The sequence below is a fragment of the Oratosquilla oratoria genome, chromosome 5 (genome assembly GCF_046742065.1).
Source record: "Oratosquilla oratoria isolate Oo_2021 chromosome 5, ASM4674206v1, whole genome shotgun sequence".
Classification (NCBI taxonomy): domain Eukaryota; kingdom Metazoa; phylum Arthropoda; class Malacostraca; order Stomatopoda; family Squillidae; genus Oratosquilla; species Oratosquilla oratoria.
In genome coordinates this window covers 76,822,861-76,846,646 of record NC_134781.1, presented here as the reverse complement: position 1 = coordinate 76,846,646, position 23,786 = coordinate 76,822,861, and the positions used below count along the sequence as shown (strand labels likewise).

Here is a 23,786-nt window from a genome sequence, read left to right as displayed (position 1 = left end):
CCTTGTAAGGGAGAAAAAGACTTTCGTATATGTATGTATGTATTATTATTATTAGTAGTAGTAGTAGCAGAAGTATGGGCGCATATTCTCTCTAATACATTCGTTAAACTCGTGTTCTCTAGTATCTTCCATTTTGAATAACGTTTAAACTACAAATAGTCATCTCCAGAAGAGAAGAAAAATACAATAAACTACGCACAAACGTCCACAAGAAAGTTACATTACTGACAAAACAAGAGTGGTAAGGAAGTACCAGCTGATAAACGGTGGATTTCTCAGGATCAGTGCATCTTCGACCCCACCAACGTTCCTCCCAGAGTTATATATATATATATATATATATATATATATATATATATATATATATATATATATATATATATATATATATATATATATATATATATATATATATATATATATATATTTCTAACGTTCTTTGTGTTTTGTAAGGTAATGCAACTTTCACGAGAACATTTGTGTACAATTCATTTGGCCCTATCTATACTTTTTGTAGTTGGAACGTTCGTTAGGATTTAGTGTAGTTGGACAATTTGTTTTCTACCCTCCCGAATGTAGTACGAAAACTGAGTAAATTGCGAAGAACAGTAACTGTGAAAATGCTGTCCTGTTCGAGTATATACATATACACACATGCACACAAACACACAAACACTCGCGCATATATGTATATATATATATATATATATATATATATATTACATATATATATGTATATATATACATATATATATATATACATATATATACATATATATACATATATATATACATATATATACATATGTATATATATATATATATATATATATCATTATCACCCTTATTATCATAATCATTAATATCCTTAAGACAGTTATTATTAGTATTATTACTATCATCATTAGTAGTAGTAGTAGTAATAGTATAGTTATTAATACCATTAAGATTGCAGGCCCATAGGTATTCACGAGTAATCAAGGATTACTTTGTTCAAGTTAGGACAGCTTTACAATACTGCAAGTCGTTACTGTCCCTCTTGAGCAAGGGCGTGTTTGCGTGTGGCAAGGTCGTATTTCTACGCATAGATTAGACCATGTTCGAGCCCTGAGCTCTCATTCGGAAGGGTAATAGCTGTCGATCAACAGAACAGCACGTGATCCATGACTGGTGATCCACGCGCGACAACCTGGATGCTGCTGATCTTTACCGGTCTGCCTGTGGCTCGATCCGCCGCGTCGCAAAGCTTTTATCACTACGGGCAGTTAAATCCATGCATCACTGCAATCTGAGCATCCACACCCTAATACAGTGGCAGATCCAATGCACATGCGCACGTGCGTGTGTGTGTGTGTGTGTGTGTGTGTTTACCTATCTAATTATATTTACCTAATATTAGTATGCGGGCAGTAAAATCAGAGCGACAACCACTTATAATAATGATAATAATATTGATAATAATAATAATAATAATAATAATAATAATAACAATGATAATAACAATAATAATAATAACAATTATAATAATAACAATAATAATAATAACAATAATAATAATAACAATTATAATAATAACAATAAAATTATAATAATTATTATTTGTTATAGTAACAGTAATTAAATTATTGAAATGATTATAACAATAACGGCAATAACATTTGCAATATCAACATGATAATTTGTATTTCAATCAATATAATAAGTTATATTACATAGAATATAATCTTGAACGAACAAATGTATAATTTCACTCATCGAGTTAAAGTTGAACTAATATTGTAATCAATAATGCCCGTCACATTCTTAAGATCATGAACAAGCTTTTAAGGCGAACCAAATCCTGTAAATGTAGCAACTTTGTCAGTCATCCTTCTAAGAAGACGATTTTCACACGGATATCATTTATCAGTTATTATGTTACTAATATTTTCTACCATTTATAACCGTGATCAACATCCTAATACATTGAGCGTTGCGTGCACTATTAAATTATTTTCAGTATCTACAGTATATTGATTTTCTTCAACACCGAAGTTCATGAGGATTCCATTCTCCAAAACCTGCATGGGGAACCACATGTAGAACATTCAGATGTTTTTTCTTCTCTCTCTCTCTCTTTCATGGGAGGCTATAAGATTAGTAACAATCCAATGATAGGAAAGAAAATAAAAAATAGATAGATAACAAAAATCCGGATACCAGAAAAACCTTCCAATATGCTAGTACATTTACGAAAGATATTCCCCTTATTAGTGTTGGAGACTTCCGAATTTCAGAGATTTGTAATAGGGAAAATAACATGTTATTATATAGGAATACTGCAGTCTGGTAGCCACATCTGTAGCACGGTGTGTCTCTGTCGTCGTCTCGGTGTGTGGGCGGAGTCACTGGTCTTCCTGCTCCCGCCTCCCGGACTCAAGAAGTGTAGAGATGGTCCTAACGGTTTTGGTGGATATACCGAAGCTCCCTTTGCAGGATTAGCTTCTATCGAACAGTAATTAATTGGTCAGTAGAATGATCTATTGGTAGTAGTTAGACTAACGAAATTTGGATTATTACTGACATACAGCCTCAATATTAAGATCCCACTAAATCCTGAATTGACTGTGGGGTCCCTCAGCTGAATCAAATCGATTGGTGATAGTCGCATGTTGCAAGTGCGAGTGTCGTCATTCGAACGCAGTTGCCATCGTGACTCGGTTCGGTGAAAATGAAGATCACAGGGCTGCCTTTATTCCCCATTGATTGACATGAACACGCACAACTTCTGAGGGAGAGGGTTAAGATTAAATGAACAATGCAGTTTGTTCATTTTTTATTTTGGTTACTTATCTACGTGTTTATCTGTCTGTGTCATTTATATATCGATTTTCTTATCGATTTACGTATGATTGTACATCCGGCCTTGATATAGAATCTGCAGGTCTCCTTTCGGCATATTCTCTCATTGTATTCCTCAATACATTGCAATCCATTGTAGAGAAAAAATGTACGTAAGTAATAATTTCTGTATATCGCAAATGGAAACCCAGGGAAGGGGTGGGGTTGGTTGGTCGCCTCAGCTAAATGAAGTCATTTGAGAGAATAGATGCTTCGAGTCTTCGATAGCATTGATTCTGAAAAAAAAGCGTAACCGTTCAAGCCAGAACCTCAACGGCAACAGTGCCTCACCCCCTTTGTCCTATGTGTTTAGACATCCACTGCATGACCACTGGACTATTCCATATGGAACCATGCAGACTCTTTACCTTACCACGGTGACTTAATACGCCTTGGTAAAGTCGTATGATTGCTGTGAAGTGCATGATAACCAGAATAAAATTCATAAAATGTGCCATCGACTGGGTGGAACGAAAGATCCAGGGATTCTTCTGAAACAGAATAAAATCGTCATGCGTTAGCCAGAAAAAATAAAGCACTCCACGATCCAGAAAGGCATTTTTGTGTATGCGTGTGATAGTTTCGACCACATTTTTGGATCATGTGCAGGACCTGTGGTTGACAGGTTGAGAGTTCACATATAATCCACTCTGTGGGTAATGTTGTGATCTCACACAAACCACACCACACACCTATCCCCTTGCTCAAGGGTTGCACTAAGGGCTCGCAGTATATTTTCGGAAGGTTTCACGCCGTGGGTGGGGCGCGAACCTGGTACTGCCGCGCGGCAGCCCGAGACGCTATCCACCGAACTGGAAGTGCGTATGTGTGAAGTGTATGATGCATTGGCCATGCGTGCATGACATGTCCACATTGTCGTGTATGACGCTGATCCCTACGTGCGTGATTCCAGCTCTCATTTCTCCTTCCCCCAGGTCGCATGACGTCGTAGGGAGCAAAACATGGGTTTATTTCTTGCCTGAAATTGGATTTTGACATTTACCCACGGGACATCTCATCCCGCCTGTCCCTGGATGGAGGGAGTGGTAGGGCAAGAGGAGGGAAGATGGACACCTTGCTCATCCAGCGGATGGGGGATTCCCTTAGTTGAATAAAATCTCTGGGAAGTAGAGCAAACAACATGAGTTGCAAAACGAATCGCGAGAGTTAAATAAAAACATATTAATATTTAACTGCGTAGATATTTGCTCTTTTGACTTTGCTTGAATGCCTCATATTCATAATAATACAAATATAAGGTTAACATTAGACTCGTATGGGATTGGAATCCTTGTATTTTTTGTATGGGGAATAGAATCGTCTTTGGAAAGGAAAAGAGTAACGTCGAAATCTATACAGATCACTGTGTATGAAGTCATGACATATTTTTGGTTACTTTATCGATAAGATTGTATACGGGTGATAGTTTATCGCTGATAAGGGTTTATACACTGGTGCCTGTTCCGAAGGGCACGCACAATCACTATTATTGAGAATGTACACTATGAGAAAATATTGCTGTTTATGGTATTAAAAAGAAAACTGAGCGGCCTATACGCTCGTACACACACGCAAACTGCTCACTGATATCAAGAAACGGAATCTTCTGTATAGATGCATCAATTTGTGACTAGTCTAGAGAAAAAAACCCATTAAGAATAATATAGACAAAATGAAAAATAAACGAATTTAAAGCCAAATTTGACCTACGAAGACATTACTATCTTGCGAGCGTAGTTCCTTTCATGTCATTTAAGGTAAAGACGCACACACACACATATACTATATATATATATATATATATATATATATATATATATATATATATATATATATATATATATATATATATATATATATATACCACCGTTAGTACAAATGCACATACGACCAGCCCATAGCAAAGGGTTACGGATGCCTCACTTGCAATAGTGGGGAAAATTCATGATCGATTTTCCTGCAGACGTGAATCACTTGCCCTTTGGCAATGTTGCATGTGCACCGTCCTTCATCAATATCGTATACAGCATCCTGCTCTTGTGTATAGACGAATACGGCAATATTATTTTTTCATCCATGAAAATCTACGGAGTTCTATTATGTGATTACAACGTGTTGGACACGCAAGACAGTTAGGTGAAGGTGTCAGCTGGTGTGATTTGGGCGTAACTCTCGGCGCCAACGCTAGGTGGCAGTAGTGAGCATGCGCGATGACGTCAAGCCTTGCACTTATCAGTTGCCAGTTTACGAATTTATAATACTTTATATTTACTAGTGTTGTTTGTGTTAAGGAAAAATATTAATTTAGTAATTCAACTTAAGCAAAACATATGTTAGTGAGACAGTAATTTTTACAACAAGTCTAAGTAAATACGTTCTCTGTGTGATACCTTTTACGGTGTGCCGGCACCACTCTTCTTCAACACAGCTTACGGGCTTATCACAAACAGTCAAGATAGAACGGTGGCAGGCTACGTCGCACCTTAACATTCCTCATCTAACAATGATACTTTGTGTATGGTACTAACATTTTCAATGAATCCGATGTTGTAGATAGTGTATAAATCTAGTCGTGCATGAAAATACTAACAGCATGCGGTGGTGATTACAGCTGTGGTGACCAAGCTTACTCAGGAAGTGAATTATCAATTTCGGCGGATGTTGTGAGAGATAACTACATTATATAAAGCCATGGCAGCTCTTCACGGGTTTAGTAGTACCCATGACTCTGCCTTGGATGAATTGCCAGCGTGGAAAAGAGAATTAATATTAAGAAAAAGAGCTAACGCCCGCATCCATAGCGGCGTTACCACGGTATCGACTGATGCCTCAGCTCTCGCAGCAAGCAAGGGACGAGGCTCACTGAGTGGATCGGGGCCTAACAGCTCATCGGTACGCTCGGTCGGGGGCCCGCCATTACGCTCACCGCGGGGCCCCGCGAACCTTCACCACAATCACCCGAAACCACCCAATCCGAACCTCTACGATAGTACAGCTCTGGCTAGTGATTGTGGTGGGAGTGGAAGTGTTGGGGGTGGATCTATAGTTAACCATGGAGATATAGAGTTTGAATATAATAGTGCCAATACACATAGTTCATCTGGAAACATGCATCATAAAGGGTTGTACGACGAAGGACTTTGGGTAACTTCCCCTACCTTAACTTCCTATAGTGATTCGCTGGCCCAGGAGGAAGATGACCTCAAGTATGGGCCGGGCATCGTGTCCAAGCTCAAAAACCGGTATATGAGCCTGGCTATGCGAGAAACCCGCTCCAGGCCTGCACTCAGGAAGTTTAGTTCTTTGGAAGACCTATTGGACAGTGATCAAAGTGAAGTTGGGGAATATGGGGCGTGGAAAGGCGGAAGGACCACAAGTCCTTCAAAGCCGTACCAACATTCCATCAGTCCCGAGTCGCCTACCCGAAGGAAGGAGCTTGTACTCAAAAGGGCACGGTCCATGGAAGCGCTCTCAGTCCGGAAATACGACGATAATGTCAGGAGAAAAGCGATAAGCACAAGCCATACAACTGGCAGCATTAGTTCCATTGCCAGCAGGGGCAGCCCAGGCCTTCAGTCGAGTCTTGCTCTTGCTCTGGGCAAGGAGGACGTCATAATCATCGAGACTTCCCGTCCTGCTCCTGCAATCCATACTCAGAAAACAAGCGAAACTCAACTTTTGGAGGATAGCATCAAGGGGGAGCCACCCCCACTCACCAGAAAACTGTCAACCTCCAGCCTGGTGGACGAAGATGAGCTGCCCCAGCCCGATACGGTTCGACATGTCAAACAGATATTCGAACCGCCGGGCATGGGGTCTCAGCGAACGGGTGGTGGCCGCAGCGGTGGTACTGCGGCCAAAGTGGCCGCGTACAAAGCCGCACAGGGCACTAGGTCCAACGGCGTGGCCAGCAAACCTGCCCTTAAAGCTAAGCCATCCATCATCCCCTCCAGGAAAGTGTCTCCCCCAGCCGCACAGGTCAAATCGCATAAGCTCCCGAGCACCATCGAAGATGCCAAGTCGTCCCTCAAGCAGGTATCCCAAGTCAACCGCGCAGGTCCTAAGTCGGTTCTCAGCCTCAAAGCGACGTCGCCAGCCCTCAACGGCGATGTCACTTCGGCTGAGGGCAAGAGCTCAGCTCAGAAACAGCACCTGGGTAGGACCGTGGGCGAATCGGGTGGCCTGACCCCGGTCACTTCGTCTGTTACCGCACCAGTTGTAGTCGCCAACGGTTCATCTCGACCCACTTACGATGTGTCGGCGGTGTCAGACTCGGAGAGCGAGGAGGGTAGCGAAGTGAAAAGGGTATCTCGCCAGGCCATCGATAACATCCGGAAAGAAAGTCAATCCCAGGAATACAACTTTGCCAGCCCGAGAAGCGCTGGGCAGGCACACTTGCCTACCGCGAGTAAAGTAAGTTCGCACTCGACCAAAGCCTCGTCCCCGACACCTACAACTCTGCCTCCGTCACCTGTGCCAGGTCAGAGAGTGAGCATACCTCCCTCCTTCCAGGCAGGAGCCGGACCGGGCAGGTCTCCCTCCAACCGCCCAGAGGTGCAAAAGTTCCCCGAAGTTGTCGCCACCAAGACAACGGCGGCGGCGGCGGTGGACAAAAGTGTAGAAAGTAAAACGGTGGAGGCGGAGAACCGTAAGAACGTGGAGAAGTCGCGGTCGGTGGAGAAAGACGTGAGGCCGGCACCTTTCGCCGCCGTGAGAGGTGACCACCACCACGGCAAGGGCGGCGGCGACGCAAGGGAGCCCTCGAAGGTGGTGGATATGCCCAAATCATCGCCCACGACGACAGCCTCCACCACTGCTCCTTCCACCACTTCCACCGTTAATGCAATTTCTCCAAGGAGCGAAGTGATCGAGGCGATCAACACCAAACCCGTGGAATCCAGCAGCCCTGCAATAACACCTAAGACCTCAAGCTTCAGGGAGCACTGGCACCAGCAGGAGAACACCTCGGTTGTCTTTAATTTTACGTCCAGCAAAAAGGAAGCCCCGGATTACATAGAAAATGATGGGATTGATCTCTCCAGGCGACGACCAGAGGTAAGTTGGAGATTTCAATTGGCCTTAGCAAGGTAGAACCTGCAATATATACCTCGATTGCAATTTCGTAGTGTTGTGTACATTTGTTTGTGTTTTACCAGTGGTGTATTGCAAACCCAACAATGGTCTACTGCCGCGGCCAATCCGCTTAGCCTGGGGGCTTGGCTCACGACCTGGCAAGCGAAGCCTACTAACGTAAATGCCTCAAGGTCCCATGGACTTGGCTCAGTATGTTGCAAGGGCTTTACAATTTGTCGCAGAGTCAGTTTTTCTGTGTTCCCATTCCTTCCGCCGTTGTCTGCACACCAACAAGCAGCAGATGGAAGTGTTGGGAATAAAACAGGTACTGGCTCAAAGTCGACTCGGCAATCAGGAAATGTGCCCTGATCAGCATAATTGAGAGACAGACATTCGATGTTTGCAAGTTGTGGTGTGGTGAAGATTTTAAAAGTGCAAATTATATTAAAGGATTTCGTGACACTGCCGAAGTGTGTTGAGTATGCAAAATGAGAGTAAAAATATATATTCTGATTCAGCAGCGATGTGAACTGTGAATGTAGAAGCTTGTAAGTTTCGAAGCTGGGTGATCTACAGTGTGCAGTTAGTTGTGGCCCGTAGGGAAGGGTGGTGGGTGTTGGGTCATGTCCGGTACCTTGTTCCTGTTTGGCATGGTGGGGTGGAGGGGAGTAGAGGAAAGAGGAGTGGCGACACTTCTGTTCGACGTGAATGCAGCAGCTTCTTGCTGAGGGAGGTCGCCTGGTATTTGTTATCAATTTTGAACCTCCACTTTTTACATAAGTTGTTCGATCCAACTTTTACCGACGCATCCTATGTTAGGAGTTTAGAGTTTGTGATCATTAGTGATTGTGTTATGAGTACCTCGTAGTTTAACTAGTGTAGAGCGACTCTATTCAAGGTAGACCACTTCTCGGTCGAGATTTCTCACAAAAAAGCGATAGAACGTTTCAAGGTGTTGGGAGCGGGCTGGAGAGAAGGCCGGGGAGGTGAACGTGGTAGTAGAGACTTGGCTGGCTCTATGTGTGTGTGTGCGTGCGTGTTGCTTTGGTTCAACAATTCCCGACGGCAAACGCCCAAGGATTGGAAAACTTTTCATCTTGGTGTTCGAATATTAAGATGGGAGGAACGCACAGTGTATATAACTTGGCCGAAGAAGAGATCAAGTATGATAATGATACGATGGTGATACAAGTGAGGACCCTTTCCCTTGTGGGACTTGTGCTCTGAAAACGAAGCGGGTTGGGCTGTTCTGTCAAGCTGCTGCATGCACTGTCTCTCTCTCTCTCCTGCATTCCACGCGTTCGGATCCCTACACGTAGTGAATAAACTAGTGATTGTGGTGGTTGGGTTATTGGCTTGTGGCATTTCGGGGGCGTAGTGGACACTTGCAGCCTGGGAATGTGGTAGTGGTGATGGCCAACTTCCTGTGTTTTGCTGTTGCGAAGAACTTAGATGGACGACGCTGCTAAATGTGAGAGTTCAATGGGGCAACATGGCATGGTATTGCGCCATCCCCACTCCCGTTAGCAAAGATGTTGGTGTTCTGCATTCATTTTCATGGAAGCTGAGGGTAGGGGTGATTTGATGTATAATTAAGAGAAATAGCCTGTTGCCACGGCTCTCTTAATCTTGCTTACAAACACAATTGAGGTTTCGTATACTGTTTAGTATTTGGAAGAAAAGTAATTCCACTGGAAGATATGCTCAAGATCTAAGAATAACGTTATTTGAGGTCGAATATTAATACTGTTTCTATCTATTCGTTCTTCATTGTGCTTTTCTACGATTATTTTACATATTGCTATTGGTGTCTTGCACTCGTTGAATATTCCGTTCCGTAATGCAGGGAAAGTTTGCTGCAGCCACTTAAATACCAGTTGTGCAAGTAGACATTATTGGAACATGTTCGTGCAATGCTATGTCTACCTAATTAAACCTGAAACTACTTATAAATATGTCATTCCACTTGTTTTGTACAGTAGTATGTTAAAGGCCACTACAAGTTCTTTATTTGCATTGCTTATTAGATACATGTTCTACTTAAGAGTTGTTAGCAACATCTTAAGTCGCACAGAGACAACCCTTGCAATATGGGAAGGGTGTCGACATAGTGGGTTAGGTGACCATCATAGCATTTAGTTGCACAGCAAAACAACGAGGCAACAGAACCTGGTACGTCGTGATGGTGTCAGCCTGGGCCTCTCCGATTGCATTGGGGTGACAGGCACTTGAGTTGCAGAATGGGTGTAGCTAACTTTGCTTGTGATGCATGTAGTGTGGTCGTTTTAGGTTTTGGGGGCGTTATCATGGAAGGGTACTGTTCCATGTATGTTTGGAAGGCTGCAGTGGCTCGTGTACGATTCTTGTCAAGTTGACGAGCTCGACACTTGTAACGAACAGGTCACGTGTAGCTGAATAAAAATAGCATGACTGTATCCACAATTAAAAATTGTAAATAGGTATGAAAGACAAGTCTAGCTTACCGCTAGAATGGGTATCCGATGCATTGTAACATGTGGTGTCAGATGCAAGTAGCCCACGACAGTCGAAGATAAGCAAAGATAGTGTGCGTTTTTTCAGACATCCAAGACGAAAACAGACTGCTATTTTTTCTCCAGATAGGCTGAGTACCTGCATAGGACCTTCAAACCTGAATACAAACTTGTGTGATTATTCAAGGTGTTAGGACCATGCAGGAAGCGTTGGGAGTGGGCGGAGTTTAGGCAAAATGCGTCGCACTGTAATAAGTTACAGTCCACTTACAGAATAGATAAATGGTAAACACTATTCAGCTGTAAAGGTATAAAAAAAACTCGACATTTAGTTGGCTACAAATCCTCGACAAGAATTATTTACTTTGAGATAGGTTAAAAGATATTAATAATAGGTTAAGTACCAAAACAATCTTGTAAGGAATATGTCAGTTGCTGTTCGTTTTTCCATGTCTCCCTTTATCCTCTCTGCCTCTCTCCCCCACTCTCCTCTCTCCCCCACACTCTCCTCTCTCCCCCACACTCTCCTCTCTCCCCCACACTCTCCTCTCTCCCCCACACTCTCCTCTCTCCCCCACACTCTCCTCTCTCCCCCACTCTCCTCTCTCCCCCACTCTCCCCGTATTCCCCCTCTTCCCCAACTATCACCCCTCTCTCCCTTCCCCACCCACCCCTTTCCCCCCACTCTTTCCTCTCTTCTCGACTCTTATGTACTTCCCCTTTTCTCCAACACTCCCTTTCCCCTTTTCCTTCACTCCCATTCCCATTTACCCTAACTCCCTCTCCCCTCTTCCCCAACCCTCTTTCCCTAATTCCCCTACCCTGTCTCATCACTTTCCCCACTCTCCCATCTTCACTCTCCCCTCTTCACCACTCTTCTATTCACTACTCTCTCCCCTCTTCCCTCACTCTACCCTCTTCCCCCACTCTCCCCTCTCCTCCCACTCTCCATCTTCCCCCACTGTCCTTTATCTCCCTCCCCCTCAATATCCACTCTTTCCCCACTCTCACCTTTTCCCCCACTCTCTCACCTCTTCCCCACGCTCTCTCATCTTCCCCCACACACTCTCCTCTTCCCCCACTCATTCCCCACCCTCTCTCCTCTTCTCCACCCTCTTCCCCACCCTCACCTCTTCCCCCAAATGTCACCTCTTCCCCCAGTCTGTCTCCTCTCGCCTTACTCTCTCACCTCTTCCCCCACTCTCTCGCCTCTTCACCCACTCTCTCACATCTTCCCCCACTCTCACCTCTTGCCCCCCTCTCACCTCTTTCCCCACTCTCCCATCATCCCCCACTCTCTCCCCTCTTTCCCTGCGCATTCTCCCCTCTTCCCCTACTCACTCTCCCCTCTTCCCCTACTCGCTCTCCCCTCTTCCCCCACTCACTCTCCCCTCTTCCCCCACTCACTGTCCCCTCTTCCCCCACTCAGTCTCCCCTCTTCCCCCACTCAGTCTCCCCTCTTCCCCCACTCAGTCTCCCCTCTTCCCCCACTCAGTCTCCCCTCTTCCCCCACTCAGTCTCCCCTCTTTCCCCACTCAGTCTCCCCTCTTTCCCCACTCAGTCTCCCCTCTTTCCCCACTCAGTCTCCCCTCTTTCCCCACTCTCCCCTCTTCTTCCTTCCCCAAACTCTCCCCTCTTTCCCTTGTTCTCACCTCTTTCCCCTACGCTCACCTCTTCCCTCTCTCTCCCATCTTTCCCCACTCTCCTTCCATCTTTCCCCACTCTCCTTCCATCTTTCCCCACTCTCCTTCCATCTTTCCCCACTCTCTTACCTCTTTTCCCACTCTATCCTCTTTTCCCACACTCTCCCCTCATTCCCCACTTTCTACACTCCTCATTTTCCCCGCTTTCCCCACTTTCTCCCCGCTTTCCCCACTCTCTCCCCGCTTTCCCCACTCTCTCCCCTCTTTCCCAACTCTCCCCTCTTTCCCCTCTTTCCCCAATCTCTCCCCTCTTTCCCCACTCTCTCCCCGCTTTCCCCACTCGCTCCCCGCTTTCCCCACTCTCCCCTCGCTTTCCCCACTCTCCCCCCGCTTTCCCCACTCTCTCCCCGCTTTCCCCACTCTCTCCCCTCTTTCCCCACTCTCTCCCCTCTTTCCCAACTCTCCCCTCTTTCCCCTCTTTTCCCTTTTTTCCCACTCTCCCCATCTTTCACCCACTCCCTCCTCTTTCTCTATTCTCTTTCCCCTCTTCTCCACTTTCCCCTCTTTGACCGTTTCTCGCCTCTCCCTCCCCTCTCTCCCATTTTCTACCCTCCCCTCTCCCCCAGTTTCTACCTCTCTTCCCCTCTCTCTTACCTTCTCCCCTTATCTTTCTCTCATGCCTCCCCTCACCTCATCTCTCTCTCATGCCCCCCCTTCCATCTTTCCCCTCCCCTCTTTCACTTCCCCTCCATCCCTTCCTCTCCATCCCCTCCTCTCTATCCCCTCCTCTCTATCCCCTCCTCTCCATCCCCTCCTCTCTATCCCCTCCCCTCTCTCCTTTCCCCTCTCTCCACTCCCCTCTTCCCCCACCATCTCCCCTCCCCCATTGTCTCCCCTCTCAAAGGATTACAAAGGCGGAGCATGCCGACAGGAGACCTTTTGATCCATATCTAGGTCGGATGCAAAAAAAAAAAAAAAAAAAAAATCATTAATAATAAAATAATAAATAAAAACTATAATAATGTAAATAACAAATAAAATACATAAATAAATGCATAGGTATAGTTAAAATAATAAACAAACAGGTAAATAGTAAATGATAAATTGACATATAACTAATGATAAATGAAAATCAGACAGACAAATGATAACAAAACAAAAACAAATAATATAAGATAAATTATAATCATTACAGAATCTTACTTAGGTATTTATCTAAATGATTCTTAAAGCTTCGAACTGAACTACATTGCACTACCTGTGCAGGAAGTTTATTCCATTCATTAACTACACGGTTGGCAAAGTTGTTTCTACCTACTTCCAAATTGAATCTATTTCCGGACAGTTTGAGACCATTGTTTCTTGTCTGATTCTCATTCAATGTGAAAATTTTGTCACTTTTGATGTTGTCAATTCCCTTTAAAATCTTAAAGACCTGTATCAAGTCACCTCTGAGTCACCCACTCTCTCCCCTCTTTCTTACTTCCCACTCTCTCCCCTCTTTCTTACTTCCCACTCTTCACTCCCCTTCTATCTCTCCCTCCTCTCCCTCACTCCCCTCTCTCACTCCCAACTCTCTCACTACCCACTCTCTCACTATCACCTCACAATTGCTCCCCTCTCATTCTCTTACTCATTTGTTCATTCACTCCTCCCTTTCTCTCTCTATCTCATTCCCCTGTCTCCTCTCTTCCCCTCTCACCTTTCCCCCTTTTCCCTTGATCTCGTTCAACAGAGAATTCAGATTTTTTTTTTTTTTTTTTTTTTTCTCTCCAAAATTGTGGGTTATGTTCTCCAGCTTGTGTAGCCACAAACTGACTTCACCAACATGTTCTAGAGCTGCAAGAACATGGCTAGGTATTTTATTGTACACTGGGTTACTTGGACTGCATCCTGAAATATTCTTGGGTCTGACATTTTCAGAGTTTTATGACCTTTACACACACTAAACAATAATCATTTGGCTTTAAGGAGACCAACTTTGGCCATTGGGTTGGCTCAGGGAAGAGGCTTTGTTGTATTGAATGAAGTGGGTGTAATATAATGTGTTCTGTGCCTTCTGTGTGTTACCTATATCTAGGGCATGTCTCATAAGACCTGTGTAATGTTTTAGTAGTGGCTGATGGCCAGGAAATAATTAGGCAAGTGTTGTTCTTGAGTATCTAGGAAGTATTTCCTCTTCTGGATATATGTTTAGGGGTATCTTGTTCAGAATAATTGATTTTGAGGATATCATTGTATTTACATAATTGTAGTGTATAGGAAAGAAACAAGGCTTATGGAAACCTATATTTTTCTCTATTGATCAAATTTAGCTATCAAAATGTTCTTCCCCCCAAAAAAAAACAAAAAAACTACAAATAACACACAAAAAACATTAAGAATGCACCAAAGCAACACCAGTAGAACTTGTACACGGAGAAACCAAAGATCTCCCATACAGAGAGAATGATAGGATACTGTCGCACATTACCAGATAGCATAAATGGACAGGAACATTTTCAGTCTGTTCTTCTTGTTCATCTCTCTCTCATCCACTGAATCTGCAACTGAAAAAGCATACCTTGTTTATATATTATGAGTGAACAAGTGCCACTGTTCACCTCAGATCCAGTGAAGATTAGTTTCATGCACATTAGTTTTATGATATTTACCCTGAATTCATTATTGTTCTCTAGACATCAACAAATGTGAACAGAAATACAGGCTAGAACATGAATTCTGGAGAAAATTATGTCCAGCACATAACCACCATACAGCCAATGGACAACTTTGTTTGGTTGTGTCCATTTTATCCATTGTCAAGGTTTGTGTATGCACAAAACTTTCCACCTGATGAAACTAACATTGCCAGACAAAGAATTGGTTCACTGGCTGAGAAACGGATGAAAGGATTGAAAATTTAACTATCAGTTGGACAATAATGCTATCAGGTAATGTTTGACAATACCCATAAGTATACAGTTCAATGCACATGCCCTTAAACTTGTAAATTTTCCATATACATCACATAAACACAGCTGACCATATGTGAAAAGAGGGTGGGGGTATTCCAGACATTTACATTTGCCTACCCCCAGTAACCTATAATACATCTAGATGGTCATTCACACACACATTAAACTAGCATTCCTTAATAAAATACTAAATTTTGTTCACCAAACTTCTCCAGGAATCAGCACAGTAGAGGAATTGCTCCCAAGATGGACAAATGTAAAAATGGCCCACCTGTATACGAGTAATCATCTCGCACAAAAAATAGTACACCAAATAACCAAGATGGAACTAGCACACAGAAGACACAGGACACCTAATAATACTGTCCATTACTTGTTTAGTAAACACAAGTTCTCTTCTCTGAATAACTTACAGGCTGAACTGGGGGCTATAGTTATTATCATGGGGGGCTATGGGTCAATCTCCAGTGAGAGAGAACCAGTGTAATGGATTGATTGAAAATATCATAAACAAATGAAGGAAAAGATGTAATAATGTTAATATCAAAATTAGTATGACCAAGAGAAGACCAACTCTGCTGGAAAATGAACAATTAAGAGGAATGATAGAAAATTAAAAATAGTTTCATTTTGTTGATCAGTTTGGATGGGGGTATGGAAGATAAAATTAATATATGAAAAAGGTGGCGAGGATGTGATTGTTTTTTTTTTTCTCTCTTTCTTTCAAAGTTGGGTATGAATTCAAATGATATTTGTTATTCAGTAAGGGGTGTTGTTGATTAACAAGTTACAGTGACAAATGGAGAAATGAAATTCTATCATTTCAAGTTTTGTTGTTCAGAAAGGGGTGTGACTGAGTAGTGGTAAAAATTAACTAATCATGATTAGTGCTTATGATTTATTCAGTTTGTTTCATCTATTTGGAAAATGTTCTGTTGGACTAGATGACTACTTGTTGCTCAGTTGTTGCCCAGTTTCTTCCACGGGAAACCTGTGCCCCATGGCAGCTGACTCTGACAGCAGCCCTTGGCCCTTCCATAGATCTTTCTAGGGATTGCTGGACTTTCATGTTGTGCAAGAATGAGGCTGGCTGTCACTGGCTAGTAGGTAAAGGAAAAACAGTCATCAGGTGTAAAATTTTTGTAGAAAAATTGTAAAAGTTGATTGGGCCTGATACAGAGACATAGGGCTATGCCTTCAGATAGAAGTAAGGTTGATTATCCTCAGCCATCTGTCTCATGGGATCATCTCATAAGATTGTCCATCACTGGTTCTGCTCATTAATGCAGCCAGGTGTGTAGAAAATTATTTAGGTAAATAAACATATATAGGTGAAAGAGGAAGATTATTGGTATATAGTTATGTTGCTGCAATTGGAATATATATATATATACCGGTATATATATATATATATATATATATATACCGGTATATATATATATATATATATAATCAATCCTTAGGATGGGCCTTTCTTGTAAGAACAGGATATCAAAGTTATAGTAACAGCACTGTACACTGACAAACTTTCACAAAGTTTACAAGATTTTAGCATGGCAAGATCTTGAAGTTATTGAATATTCCTATGAATACTTCAATCTTAAATAGGTATTGCACTAGGGCTTTCCTCAAAACCCCATTGATCTCCTAGGCAGCTCTCCAATCTCCTTGAGTCTCCATGGATTTTCCAAAGCCTGTTATCACCACTATTTACACAAGTGTCTTTATATTTGGTATTCAGCCTGAATTACTCCTCATTGCTTTGCTGTAACTGCTTTTGTCAAATGTAAATGGTTAAATTTGATTATTCAAGGTTTCATGCAATTCTGTTTTTGTATCATCATGTAGTGACTAAGGATATTGTTTGTAGGTATTCATGTGCTGGCTATCACAAACATTACACAAGTTGAAGCCATACAGTACCACTCTGTATTATATTCTTATAGATGACCTTCACTTGTGCTGTTGTGATTACAACATTGATTATATTATTAGTAGTTTATTCACCCTCCTGTCCAGCAGTGACTTTGTATCCAATTTAGTGTTCATTGCTTTTTCGTTCTGTGGAACATTTGATTACTGCTAACATGGAAAGATGTGTATTGAAAATGCTTCTTTCAAATCCTGACCATACATTCACTGATGTCGGGTGATATGTAACACCAAAGTGGTAGATATTTACAACATTGAATTCTTAATTTAAACAAAATAAGATTTTTGCGTTTGCCAGAAGTAAATACAAAACATTAGCACTATAGCTGAAGTGCCATTTCTACTTATAACAAGCTTGAAAAGAGCAAGTTATAGGAAGGGTTACAAGGTTGGATAGAGTGAGAAATGAGGAAGTGAAGAGGAGAGTTGGGGTGGAAAAGGAGATGGCAGATAGGGCTGATGAAAGAGTATTAGGATGGTTTAGAGACATGGAAAGAATGAGTGAAGAAAGATTAGTAAAAGAAGTGTGGAAAGAGGTGAAGGTAGTAAACTTGAGGGGATGACAGGATGAGATGGATGGATGGGGTGAAAGGAAGGGAGAAAGCACGAGGTAGGGTTGAGTGGAGAATAGCTTTGTATAGATGATAGTGTTATGCAAGGAAGGGAGGGAGTGGAGGGTTGGGAATGGATATGTATGAATATTTTGATGCAGCCTGAAGGGATCTCTCCCTGTCTTCTCTTTTTTCTATATCAGGGGATGGAGAGGGGGAGGGGTCACTGATTAAATAAAGCTGCCTTTTTGTGGATGTGCTGTGTCTTGCTGCATTGCTTCTGACCCAGGGCAGTGGGTGCAATAAAGATATGACCTGTCATTCATGAATAGCTAAAATGATAGGGAAGAAAGGGTGGTGGATAGGAGTGGGATTGGGTTCTTGCCTTTTGATTTGGTTACCACCCTTGTACGGGGGAAAAAGCCCCTAGTACATAGAAAGATCACTTAATCATCCAAGTTAGAGCTCTCATCATTAATTCGATTTACTACATGTGCAGGCTTTTCATACTCACAAGTTTTCAGTGTCTGGAAATGAGTGCTGATCAGTTAGCTTGTACTATCTCTCCATTCTGCCACTGTCCTTGAATGTTTCTTTTACTATTTCTATGGGATGATGTCCCCAAAGATACAAGTACTGGTTATTGTTGTCAAAATACTAATACTGTATCTGAGAATAGCTACCAGTGTATTGTTTCTTCTGAAAGTGATCGATCAATGGATCTGTTGCCGCAGATTTCTTGTAGGACACCCATAACTCCCAGGTAAATGCAATCCACACTTATCCACACCTATGAGGGGACGGAGAGGGGGGGTCGCCAAATTTTAAAATCGGCCTTGCTGTGGATATGCTGTGTCTTATGACACTGCTTCTGACCCGGGGTGGTGGACAGGATGCAGGGATGACCCATCATCCAGGAGGTGCCAAGATGGGAGGGAGGGAGGAGGGTGAAGGGGAGTAGAATATATAGGAAATGGAATGAGTGGGAGTGGTTTCTATGCCTTTTTCTTTTTGGCTACCCCCCCCGTGTAAGGGGGAAAAAAGCCTTTGGTATATGAATGTATGATTTGTGCTGTAATGTATTTTTTGTGTGGCAACTAGAATTGATCAGCTGTGTAGGCTGTTACTCATAGAAAAAAGTGGAAAATGTGTTAAATTTTGTACTTACCACATAATCATTTGTATACCGTACAGGCATTAAGTTGCTGTTTGGAAAATGAAATTTTTCATTTGTTTTGAATGCAGCATGTTAAAAATGTATCAGGTTCGTTACTATGAAGTAGTAGTGATAATGCTATTGACTATACTTATTACAAGCTAGTCAGCTTTATGGAAGAGACTCGTATTGAAAGAACTTTTTCCTTGTATTATACTATACCAGTGAAGACAGACAACTGGGATATCTCTGTTGACATCAGCCTTTCAAGATCATCATTTGGTAATACCCATTGTTAGTTCCATATATATTACATGCAGCCAGTACTTAAGGGACTGGTTTAGGGTACCCCCTTGGACTGTAGTCACATTATTCGTATGTTAGAATAATCACTCTTTTGTACTACAGTTGTCCCTCCTTTTATATTGTTCCCTTGAATGACTCCTTGACCACTACTATGAATATCTTTTCTGGGTCTTTGTGTGGTGGGGGGAGGGTAGAATTCTGCCATTGTGTATCCATGTGTGTTGTAAAAGGCAACTATATGGGATAGAGTGATGGGAATAGATTCAAGTCGTAATTTAAGAGAGTCTAGTAGAACTTAAACCAGAACCCTAGTAATTGGGTCATTAGACGTGCATAGATGTGGTACAGATGTAAAAAGGAAGAAATTGTAGGTTTGTTTGCGAGAAGTAAGATGGATATATTTGCACTAAGTGAAACTAAGTTTAAAGAAGGGAGTATGGTGGGTAGGGTGTCAGGAGTGATGAGGCAGGCGAAGGAGGGAAAAAGTGGCTCTACTGAGTTAAGAGATAGGAAAGTGCCTGATGGAGTGGAATTAAGTGTCTTTTAAGGATAATGTGGGCGAAAATAAAATTGGGATGGGAGATGTGGGATGGAGATGTGGAAAGTTTAGTGCATGCACAAAACTTGACAATGGATAAAATGGACACAACCAAACAAAGTTGTCCGTTGGCTGTATGGTGGTTATGTGAATGCATTTGCTCCAGGTAGTGAGAAAAGTGGAAAAGATGGCTTTTTGGATTCATTTAAACTTGTTTACAGTTCGTGTGGGAAGGAATGTGAATGTGGGATTTGGGGAACCCAAAGCTAGAATAGGTGAAGCATTAGATGGAGTAGTACAGAGGTTTGGTTTCTCTCTCCCTCTCCCCCTCCTCCTTCTCTCTCTCTCTCCATTCCCCTTCCCTTCCCCCTCCCTCTCTTCCCTTCCCCCTCCCTCTCTTCCCTTCCCCCTCCCTCTCTTCCCTTCCCCCTCCCTCTCTTCCCTTCCCCCTCCCTCTCTTCCCTTCCCCCTCCCTTCTCGTCCCTTCCCCATCTCTTCCCCCATCCCTTCCCCCTCCCTCTCCCTACCCCCGTATCTCCCCTCCCCCTCTTCCCATATTTCCCCATCTCTCCTCACCCCTCGCTCTCTCCCCATCTCTCGCTCTCTCCCCACCCCTCGCTCTCTCACCTCTTCTCTCTCTCGTCATCTCTCGCTCTTTCCCCATCTCTTGCTCTTTCCCCATCTCTCCCTCTCTCTCCCTCTCATCTCTCCAGAATTTTTATCAATACTCGAGTCGCCCAATGAAACCACGTCTCTTCTTAGTCATGTTTGTACGCTTTCACTCACACTGCAGAAGTAAAACATGCAGTCATCGTAACGCATCACATTCAATGAAATGTGAGCCGCCCTAGACCAGTTTTCAAAGTGTATGTATACCGATTTCAGTTTCGGCGTTAAAGAGTAATATTGCAATTTTTTCTATTCAGGCAGTTTGACTGAAGTTGGTACACAGATTTCGGGGGGTATTGTCTGCACCAAGCCGTTTGGTGACCCAGTGATGGTAATACCGTGCAAGGTTACGTGTCGAGGCTGTTCAGGCTTTGGGAGGAACGAAACCTTACAGGTTTGCACGCTACTGGAACTTGTGTCAAGGTCCGTGTGCGTACGTGCGCGCGCGCACGCACGCAGTCGAGCAACTCTGCTGTTTACAGTGACGAAGCATGTCGACAGGAGACCTTTTGTTCCATGACGTGGTCAGGTGTAGGATGAAATGAAGTACAAGAAGGTAAACAAACGATCAAATAAAACAACGAAAACAAAATAAGTCGTATGTTTTATGTTCGTATTTTTGTATACATTAGTAGTTTTATTTACATATTTGAGAGACAGAAAGGGCATGTATGAAAACACGAAAATTTTACAAAATCCACAGGTGTTCATACATGTTTAGTTACCTAAAATGGATTTAATTGCTCACTATTTCGTTACTCCAGCGTTTTCTGGCAAGATTATAATGGTTTGGCAACAAAGTATATTAATTGACGAAAGCGTTCATAGAATTGATTAATTCGTTTAATGTTTTTTTCCTCGTTAGTCCCTTGATTATGAAGTGCTGTTTGAGTTCCGGGCGTGCACTTCAACACAGTCTGTCATTACTGATTTCTACTAATTTTCATTTTTATTTTTGCTAATTTTGTGCAATAACCTGCTTTTGTGCTGAAGTTTAAGATGCATCTTGTTGGTGATGGTAATTGCTGTAACTTTCATTGGGACTTACGATTAAGTGTTAGCCTCGTAGGAGTGTGTCGTACAAATTGGCAGTGGCAGCATGAATGTTTCCTGTGCCAAATAAAATAATCTGGTCTTAGCCAGAATAGATTTCTAAAGTGCATCACCTTGGTGAGGGTGGTAACTTCCCTTAATCCCACCATGATGTACTTTAGATGTTTTTCTTATTAACGGCAGAATATTTTGTTCATCGTAGTCTTTGCGGACGCCCGCGCAAGACTCGCATCGTCATGTCTGTAACACTCCTGGTACAGCCAGGGACATCGGTGTTGTTTGATCCTTTCCAGCCTTCTAAGGTGTTCTGTCCCACCTCTATCGTAGTAATAGTAGTAGTGGTAATACTGGAACGCGATCTTTTGCATGCACAAGTAACGCCTTGGTGGTGGTGGATTTCTGTATCATTATACATCGGTCGGCATGATGTTTTTTCCCCATCCTCCCTCCCCTTTCTCCCAGCCGCGTTACCAACGCATGCAGAGAAGTAACAGGAACCTATCTGGCAAAAGCGGTGGTAGTGGCAACAGCAGGAAGAAAAAGAAGAAATGGGAAGAGGACGAGAACGAAATAGGGTCCACGGCAGTGGCGCCCGAGATGATTACAGGTGTAGATGATCAAGTTGTTGTCGGCGGTTATGACGTCACAGAAAGCGACGAAAATTCGTCCCCCACCCCGTCTGAGGACCTTGGTGGGGGAGATCCCATAATGACACTATCTTCCTCGCCCCCGAGGAACCATGGATTATCGTCATCCCCTCTGACACCCATGGGGAAGGTGAAAGAGCTCCCTTTTGTCTGTCCTATGTGTCGAGAGGAAATCGCAATGGGGGGCTTGTGCCTCAAGAAGGCCGCGCGCGAAGGCTGCCCGGTGTGCTCCCAGCCACACGGGCAGGCGGAAGCGAGAAAGGAGGGAGAGACAGAGAATGCAGATCCCATGGGACTCGAAGTGCAGAGGGAGGACGAGGATAAGATGGATCGTGATGACGGCGTCCTGTACGAGGTAAGGGTTGTTCCTGCAGCGACGATAAGACTCGTGTTGGTGATGGTGCAATTTTGGATGAATTTGTTGAAGTTGTAGTCTTGTTTCCAGGTGGATTGGGTGAAGTGACTATTGTTTTTTTTATTAGTTGTGTGTTTAGTTTGTTTATTGTCGTGATATCGCGCCCAATGGCTAAAACAACGTAGCAAAACAAATAGGTCTGTTATCATCGCTTATCAAAAGGCACAATATGTTGGTGTTTCGAGGATTGAACGAGATGTACGTGCGCGCGCACAAAAAATCGGCAAATATTAATCCTTAGTACATCGTAAATAAACTTCAGTTGTCAGTTTGTAAATTTTATTGAAAAAGTGATTAAAGACTGATTTCTCAGTCATGTTTTGTATCAAACTTTGATTCGGGCGAGTGGCACTCACCAGTACCCGTTGGATTTGTGCCCTGGCTCACCCGATACGAGACGAGGCCGAAACAAGTGCGACACATCAGCCCAATCATCAGTTGGTTGGTTTGAATAATTCAAGGTTGGATCGTCTCAGTGTTTCAGGGCTTGTTTATAATAATAATAGTGATAATAATAATAGTGATAATAATATTTTGTTGAAGGCGATGCTATTTTCTGCCATGATTTTTTTTTGCAGATATGATTATGACCGCCGCACTAGTTCTACAGAAATTATAATTTGCACAACGGCGATTAGTGAGATCTAAAGAAAATCTGCAAAAGAAAATTATCAATGCAGAAAATAGCATCACCTTCAACATTTAAAACTTATATTAATTATTACCATAGTGATAAATACAAACACATTCCAGTTGAATAGAATTGTGGAACGTTTGCAAGAACAACTCGGTTGAGGATGCCCGAGTTGACGGGTGGCATCAGACGCCCCCCCCCCCCCGACTCCCATCACCCGCGCGAGAGTTGTCGTTTCCTGCTGCTGGCCTCTCCTCCCTCCCCATCCGTCCTCACCCATGTCGCGTTGCCACTTGAGGCATTTGCCCTCTCGTCCGCTGACAACTTCCTTCTCTGGGTTCCTCCCCTCCCTCTCGCACTCGCTCACTCCCTCCCTCACAACGACACTTACATCTTTCCTCCGACCTCAGTACTTTGTCACTTCCTCGTATCTTCTCTTCCTCACATCTCTTCTCTTCCTCCCATCTCTTCTCTTCCTCCATCTCTCCTCTTCCTCCATCTCTCCTCTTCCTCTATCTCTTCTCTTCCTCCATCTCTTCTCCAAATTCTCTTACTCCCAGTCCTCCTCCTCCTCTGCAAATTCTCTTCTACACCCCTCCTTCTCTCAAGTACTTCGTCCTCATCCTCTTCAGCCTCCACCTTCTTTCCTTTTCCTTACTTTTATTTTTTTAATCTTTACTTCTCACCATCTCGTCTTTTTCCTCCTCTTCTCATGCCTCCACCTCGTTGTCCTCTCCCTCTCTTCCTCATTTGTGTCCTGGTTTTCCTTTTGCCTCCTACGTGTGTTCGTCTTACGCACCCTCATGTGTCCATTTATCTCATTTTCTTTTGCTTATAATT

General features: G+C 43.1%; 1 protein-coding gene across 1 annotated transcript in view; it reads left to right on the top strand.

Moving 5' to 3' along the window:
* The first annotated feature begins 5,329 nt into the window (after positions 1-5,329).
* Positions 5,330-23,786, top strand: part of LOC143025572 (uncharacterized) — a 213,068-nt gene continuing 194,611 nt past the window's right edge. Inside the window, exon 1 of the mRNA XM_076185456.1 lies at positions 5,330-7,935. Coding sequence (XP_076041571.1) covers positions 5,572-7,935 — 2,364 coding nt within the window. The 5' untranslated portion in view covers positions 5,330-5,571. The remainder of the gene's footprint in view (positions 7,936-23,786) is intronic.